The 8,397-nt window shown below is 41.8% G+C and overlaps 1 protein-coding gene across 1 annotated transcript; it reads left to right on the top strand.

Moving 5' to 3' along the window:
• Positions 1-1,188: 1,188 nt before the first annotated feature.
• LOC119031893 (myb/SANT-like DNA-binding domain-containing protein 2) lies at positions 1,189-8,185 on the top strand. Its single transcript, XM_037120672.1, has 4 exons — positions 1,189-1,886; positions 4,454-4,709; positions 4,794-4,857; positions 5,564-8,185. Exons 1-4 carry the CDS (start codon positions 1,458-1,460, stop codon positions 6,477-6,479), a joined length of 1,665 nt encoding a protein of 554 aa, XP_036976567.1. The 5' UTR covers positions 1,189-1,457; the 3' UTR covers positions 6,480-8,185.
• Positions 8,186-8,397: the final 212 nt, after the last annotated feature.

The raw sequence follows: 8,397 nt of genomic DNA, 5'->3' as shown, positions 1-8,397 counted from the left end.
GTGGTCTCAGTCTCAATCTTTCCACTTCTGATGAACACTGCATTACCCCAACTTCTGGTTTTGTTTGGTCTCTTTCCTCTTTTCTCTCTTTCTAACTTTCACCTCCTCCTCCTCCTCCTCCTCCTCCTCCTCCTCCCAATTCATTCAGGTTCCGCCACGCCTCTTGAACCTCGTTCTCTCCCGGCTCTAACTGCCTCACATATTGACAGTTGTGGATCATCATACATATATCTTTTGCTGATTATCTTGTGTGGCCTGTTCTCCTTCAGGACACCACAGTGGAGAGGAGGTTGTGTGACTCAGGCACCACTCGGCCATGTCTTGGCCTGCTCAGGCGTCCTCGTGGATCCACATTCTTCACTTTGATTTCATATAATATACTTGTTATCAGATATTCTATCAATTAATTCTGTATACACTGTGATTTTGTTGTACTGTTCTGTTCACACGACATCTATTGCATGTCTGTCCAATTTGCAAAAGGGGTCCGTCCTCTGTGGCTTTTTCTGCTTCATCCATTTTTGTTTTCCCGGCTACATGTTTTTTCTTTTTCCTTTTTTTTTCTGGGGAAATTTAATCCCAAGTATCAAAAGTACAGGTAATGGAAATGTGTACATATATCTAAAATAAACATATATTTAAATGCATGTATGAACTGTATACTATTATTATTATACTATTATACTAGTATACCATATATCATTATCATCATTATTATCATAGTCAATTATCAGTATTATTATAGGATCTGCTATTTAGAATTTTTCTGATCATCTGAATCTGTTTTTTTTTTTTTTTTTTTTATCTGATTGCCAATAAATAAATAAATAAAAAAAATGATGCAACATGATATCTTAAAGGTTACAGGTAATTCCAAAATGTAGCTTAGTGGGAGTGTACAAAACAAATGAAAATACTCAAGTAAAATAAGCTGCAATTACATCAAAATGGTACATAATTATGGGAATTGGGAAAATATAAGTTACATTGGTTAAAAAAAAAAAAAAAATTAAAAGAAATACACGAAATAATAAAAACTGTATAACCCGTATGAAAGCGCTATGCCTCTCTTTACCTATCTCAATAACCAAAGAAATGTTCGCATCTTCCAGGGATGGGATGGCTGTCTGCCACTCTGGACAGTGACACCTGTCAGTGACGTGTGTCATCGCTGTCATGGCATCAGCACTGACTGTCACTGGCTCACATCTGCTGATGTGAAGCAGGCCCGTGTTTCTGCGGGGTTGTCCCACATTCATTCAACAACTACGCTCTGTTTCATACGAGAGGTGAAATAGGGCGGCTGTTTGTCTGTTTTATTACCTGGCAGTCAAACACTTCCTTGGTTTCAACCTGCGCGGCTCCTCTCAGATCCGCGCCGTGTCTTCCTCCATGCCTTGCAGCGTAAAGCCCCGCACGTTCCCTTCCCTCCCCCTCCCCTTAGCAACAGAGGCAACATGGCGGCGTCCAGTAACGCGGAGCATTCTCCAGAGATATCGACGCCGTTAAAGATACCGAAAACCGAGGTGCCATCCCCCGAGTCGGAGGATTTGAGTGACAGTAATCAATACCACTCCAATTCCTCGACCCCTAACCGCTTCTCGCCTTTGAACGTGGGCTCAGGGACCGCGGGCCGGACGGCGGCCTCTTCCTCCAACAGCTTCACGGCTTGTCGGGGGATGTCGTGGACGCCGTCCGAGACGAACGCCCTCATCGCGGTGTGGGGCAACGAGAGGCTGACCGAGGCGAGGATGCAGCAGCTGGAGGTCGCGGGCACCGTGTTCTCCGGCAAGGCCCCCGGTCCTGCCATGTACGAGCGGGTGTCTCGAGCCTTGTCGGAGCTTGGATACGAGAGGACACCGTCACAGTGCAGAGAGAGGATGAAGGTAAATAAGGTTGGCCGTACGTGTTCGTTCATCCTCCATCACCAGGATGAACTCCAGCCTCCGGCAGCTGTGAGACCGAGCCGGTGTCGCTAAACAGCTGCTGGCATTATAGGCTGCTAGACACCCGTAAGACTCGAAGAGACTCACTGAAAATAAGTCCACTCACATTTACATTATGCTCAGTAGTTGTCATGCAACTGCAACACACCGAAGTGTCAGTCTGTTTACACTGATACAGTTATATCTATTAGGATTCACCTGCTTGAGTTCACCTGACACTGTGATGTTTGCGCTCGTCAGAATAAATAGTGGCCAAGTATTGCAATAAATACAGCACAGGGTCTCAACTGATACCTATGTGTCCCTCTAGTTAATTTGAGCTGATGAGCTTAATGATGATCACCACATCAGTATCATACTTAACATTCTTCTTCATTCATTGAATCACCCACATATGATAAAACATGTTATTTATTTATTTATTTATTTATTTATTTATTTAGCACTTATTTCAGAAATGACAGTCGTAGGTTGGGTCAGTACTCCACATGAATGTGACATATCCATGAAACTGACGCAGGTGTGTATAGATGATATAGATGTAGATGTCAACATACATTATTATCCTCAGCACTTCAGACAACATATTCTTTAACATTTGAGGTCCAACAGATTGTCAAAAAATAAGATTTAAGTATATGTCCAGTAGGAGATGATTACAAAAAAAAAATCTAATCTAATTTCACTTTTTATATAATATTTTAGAGTACTGATCTCATCTGATACTATTGCTATTTTTTTTTGTAAATAAAATTTATGTTTCACCCTCTCATGCACTATAACGTAAGGGTTTAACTGTAAAAAAAAAAAAAAAAAAAGAGAGAGAGAGAAAAATCTCAGTTGATAGAGGACACACCATCATGTTCATCTTTTGTGTGATTGACGGTAGAGGTGAGGGGAAGAGGGAGGGCAGATTGTTCGCTAGTTAACAGATTGCGGATGGCATCATTCCAGATTTAAGAAATTTAAAGTTTGAAATGCTAAAATTAGTCACCAAATATACTTCGGCAGCTGTTAATATACCCGAGCAGTAAAATGTATGAGTGGGAAATGCTTGATTTGTTTGAGCGTCATTGTGCAGAAAATCATTAAGAACACATTTGAAATATCTATTACTGGTCAATCCCTCCCACCCTTCTCTGCAGTTTATTAAGTTTGGCTTCATCAAAAGCCAAGAGTATTGTTAGAGATGATTTTCACCCAGTACTTCTTCTCTTTTGAGGAAATAGCCCCTGGGAGGATGTTGTTTTACTGTAAATCTGAGTGCTTTAAAGTACATTCAAAGCTCCTGCAAAATACATCCCTACAGTAGTAAACCTCTATCACTTTAAACAGGGCTCTGTGTAACAATTTGTAGCAATTTATATGTATTAATCACCTTTTATTGGCCATATTAAAGTGGGTTTTAACCTGAGAACTTTCCATCTCTCTCAGTTGACCATACAAGCCTGTGGATGATGTGTTTAAGTTCCTTAATGCCGCTTGACTTTAGATTTCTTTGTGAGGGAATCGGGTCACTGTACCCCCCACCTTGAGTGCCTCTCTCCACTGTGCTAACAGAGAGCAACAGTAGCTAATGTTAAAAAAAAAAAAAAAAAAAAAAAAGGCAGTCCGCTAACCCTCACTAATGGAGGGTAGAACGTGGAGAGAGAAGAGGACACACAGCCACAGCTATACCACCATAACAGACTATTGGATAATCAGTGCCATTTCTCCTAATGGAGCTCAAGTGTTCACTTCATTTTTCTGCTTCATTTTGCCAACACAAAATAACCCACAAAGACATTTAATCGTGTAAATTAAATGAGATGTGGAACATGGCATCACTGGTCCACTGAATTGCTAACCTACACATGGTTTTTATCTTTTATATTAATAATACATTCTTTTGTATATGTCAGTTTTATTATTAGTATATAACGCTGAATGAGCTCATCATGGCCAATATAACATGTCGATTGAAATGTCAAAAAAGTTAACTCATGTCAGCTCGCATTATCATTCTAAGTATTGCCAATTTTTATGTCTGTGGGCGATCTTTTTAGAGTGAGTCCTAGTTTTCTGAGCCACTCTCCTTTTATTGAGCTCTGTTAAACAATAAATATAACAAGATAAAACTTGACATTGTTTCCAAACAACTTCCTCAGAAAAACAGGGTCAAAAAATGTCCCACATTTCTTTCACAACTGTATTCAGCACATACAGGAAGTGCTGAGTAATGACCGTAGCATTACTACAATGGCCTGCCTAATACCCGCTTCACTTGATAAGGTCAGTCTTTGGGAGGGATCAGATTCATACATTCCATATTTGTTGCAGTCTAGAGGTAGACAATAGAAATCTTTCTCCTCTTTAGACTTGCTGCGGGTGACCCCCTTATAATGCTGTCATAGTGTAAAGTGATATCTCTAATCTTTCTGACCATACTGTAGAACTCTCCCAACTAGGCCGACAGTGGTGGAACAACAGCTGAGTGACTGCCCTATTTATCCTCCCGTCACATACAGACGCTGCGTCGCTGCTACAGCCGTGTGAAGGAGCACGGCATCGGCAAGAGGAAGAGCAGCTACACCATAGAGCAGCTGGAGAAGGTGTTCGGTCAGGGAGGCTGGGACTCCCAGAGCTGTGCCCCAGTGCTGATCAACAGCAGTGGGCTGTATCAGGAGATGGAGTCCGATGGCAGCACCCTGGAAGACTTCTCCCAGGAGGATTGGTGCAACCAGGTGCTGGACTCTGCCTTCCAGGAGGGAGACATGGAGACTGGTGAGTGCGTAAAGCAGGCAGAGGATAGAGAGAAATATGAATTCATGGGCTTTTGCGCTAATATGTGTGTTGTTTTCTCTCCAGACGAAATCCAGATGCCTAAAAACAGAGCTTTGCAGATTCAGGCAGAGCTGTCAGAACAAACCCAGTAAGTCAACTAGAGAAAAGTCTGACTTCCCTTTGAAAAGTAAAATGTCAGATGTGTTAGAATCGGCCTCATCATTGCAAATTACTGTTGAAAAGCCGTCACTGTAGATTGTCTGGCATTACTCAGAATGGGTCGTAATTAGAACTGTTGCAGTTATCGCTTCCCAAATGAATTCTCAATCTGCCAGTTGAAAGAGATCAGGACCCTTTATTCTAAATACCGATGATCATGGTGCTTAAAAAAAGAATGGAACAGAAATGGTCTTGGCTAAGATTTTTATAGAAAATGGGACTGATTCGAATTATTCTCAACTTTGTATTCATGAGCAGTCTGCCAGAGTGTCTTATTTGATGCTACCACTGGGGGTTGCCAAAGCTAAACATGTTGAAATCCTACATGCAGGGGCTGTAGGGAATCTCCTCATCATGACCTCTTGGTGTTTTTTTTGTATTCTAGCCCCTATAAACTGTGTAAAAATGAATCAAACAGGACAGAGATATAATTTGGTGGATCCTTTTCTTTCACACATATACTGAGTTTATCATCAGTAGAAATAGTGATGTACAAATTTTATGGGGGCTGGCTTATTGATCAAACAAATGAAACCAATAAATTGGACAGAGGTAAGAGAAATAATTTAAGTTTAACAACATGCATTTAACTTACATTGACTGGCCACTGCTTGCGTATCTCGGCTTCTCTGCAGGAAAAGGGATATGATGCAGACTGTGATGCGCATCCTCGAGTCAGTGCAGCTGAAGTGGGAGCCCTTCCAGACGTGGACTGAGTTCTCCCGGCTGCACCTTTCCAACAAACTGGCCATCTTTGGTGTGGGCTACAACACGCGCTGGCGTGAGGATGTGCGCTACCACTACGCTGAAATCAGCTCACAGGTGCCGCTAGGCAAGAGGCTCCGCGAATACTTCAACCCCGAGAAGCCAGAGGGCCGCATCATCATGACCAAAGTTCAAAAGATGAACTGGAAGAATGTCTACTACAAGTTTCTGGACATTACCATCAGTGAGGCGCGATGCCTGGAGCTGCACATGGAGGTGGACTGGATCCCTGTATCTCAGTCCAGGGTCGCAGGCTGTAGCAAAGGCACATCCCACTACCTCCTTCCTGGGGACATCCCCAAGTCCTATGGACTCTATGCTATTGGCTACGAGGAATTGTCTTCCTCTAACAAGACCGCTCAGACCTCTTCCCAAGGTAATAGTGAAGACCATAGCTTACCTCAGTGCGAGTCAGAGAACGGGGCACAGTCTGATGGAGAGGGTGCAGGGAAAAGTGACAGGACTGGTATTAAAGTCACTTACTGCTACCTAGGCATAGCTGAGGATAGAACCATCCAGCAGTGTCTTTTCCAGCACTTTCAGGGTTCTGGCAAACACTATGTCCATGGTGAACCCTCCGCTGTGACGCGTTTACTGCAGGAGAACTGCCACGCTGCCGTCACAAGCCAGGATGAAGATGGAGGTGAAGGGTCACCTCAATGTTTTGCCATTTACATAAAATTCATTGAGGTGGAGCTGGACTTCCTCTCAGCAGGCTCCCTGGTGGAGTGCCTCGAAACTGCTGTTGGTTATTCCTTGAAATACAACAACAAAGAAACATTGTAACTCCTCTCAGTGTTTCAGAGTTGACTAAAGATATAATTAACACGTGTTACAGCCATTAAGGCAACATGAAAGGTGACCAATTGTTTCTGTTATAAAGCATGGATGTGTGCAAGAGTCTGGCATATTTTTGCAGCCTTTTCAGCTCTGTGTAACTCATTTTCATGAGACCATAATTAAGTCCAAGAGAATGACTATGCACAATATAACAAATGTATTGTGTAGAAATACGGGCTTAAATATTACAGAGCTGCAACATCCAAAAAGTATGTACTTATTATTTTAGGCTATTGTGCACTAAAGGTTTCTGCTGCTTGTTTAGTGTAGATAAATATTGCCTCATCAGGAAGTGTGGGGATGGCAAGGTGACTACTGCAGTATGCATCTGTCTACCTCAGTAGGATGTAGCAAACAAGGCAGCGAGGGGACCATAGCTTGTATTTATTCTAAAACTGCCTTTACTTTGACTGTTGAGGTCTGGACCTGAATTCACAACGGCTGATTCATGCCTTATGTTTTGCACTTGTGACTGGGCTGCAGCTGGGGATGCTTGCATTTGCTTGGATGCAAATGACGGAGAAAATCGAAGAATTAGTTTTTTGCCAATGCTGTGCAGATGGTTTTGCCAATGTAGATACCTTTTTATCCAGCAACGTGAATGCTGGGTGCACTTTAAAACCCAACTGTCCGGCTGGATACGCTTACCTCTCCGTTTCACTTTCAGCACACAAAATGACACATGACGCTGATGGTAACTAATGAACAAAGGCCTACCAGTAGTGTCTTTGAAAGGCTTATAAGCCGTAAAAAAGATGACACTAAAGTTTATCAGAGCGTCTCTACCACCTGAGATTCACTTCTGCATGTACTTGATTTAACTGGGGTTCCTTCCCTGGCACGATCAGATGGTTTGCATTTTTTAAAGCTATATTGGTCATCTGTGTAGCTGCGCAATAAACCATGCTGCTGTTGTCTCTGGAACATCGTAATTAAAACATGTCGCAGACATCATTTAATTTTTTGCTAAAATATATGACATACTACCAGATCAGTATTGACATAACTGAAATGATACATTATTCCAATGTGTGCCGGCGTTCAAGCATCTCTAGCTGCAGCTGTTGGGTTGTGGGTTTCAGTGGACTGACACTACAGAAGCTGTGTTGATGAGTTACCAGAACCTCACACATTACTGACATGTTTAATGTGGTCTTACAGTTTAACACACATTCAGGCCTGTGATTGTGATACCATACTCGCTTACAGGGGTGAACCAGGTCCAAGAGCGCTGAGCTAAGACTTGCAGAAAGACTGTAAGCTGCAGAGGTTAACTCATCCTTGATCAACAATCAGACTGAATTCTTTATAAACATGGTTCCTGAGGTTATGTGCAATGTGCCAGGAAAAGGACTGTGTCGAGAAGAATCAATCAATGGATGAGTCCATATTGAATCTATGTATATGAAATCTACCTTATATATATATATCTATAATATATATTTAAGAATATCAATGTTCTTGAGCATTCCGGCTTTTGCAGACTTGCAATTTTCATTTGTTTGGGTATACAGTATATAAAGATAAATATGATATTTTCTATTTTATTGGTTGACACCATGTCTTGTATGTGATTGTTTGGAAGTCACCGTCTTGTATGTTTACATGTTTGAAAAACAATAAATGGAGCACTCACTGTCATTTGCCACACAGTGAAAACGGGTTTGTGTGTATTTTTTTTTAGCTATAGGTCGGTTTAAGTACAGTATTGTACATAGACTCTGTGATATGTCGCACATGCCTTTAGAAGATCAGAATTACTATCTAATGAATTGTTCTATGTAGTGTTCTCAGTGTTTTTAAGTATCTATCTATGCCTATTGAAATGCGTACACTTGGCTGGAAAAGGTGAGTGATAAAATGC

This window comes from Acanthopagrus latus, chromosome 13 (genome assembly GCF_904848185.1).
Source record: "Acanthopagrus latus isolate v.2019 chromosome 13, fAcaLat1.1, whole genome shotgun sequence".
Taxonomy (NCBI): Eukaryota; Metazoa; Chordata; class Actinopteri; order Spariformes; family Sparidae; genus Acanthopagrus; species Acanthopagrus latus.
Note: the sequence above shows the minus strand (reverse complement) of the source record. Positions and strands in the feature narration are given on the sequence as shown.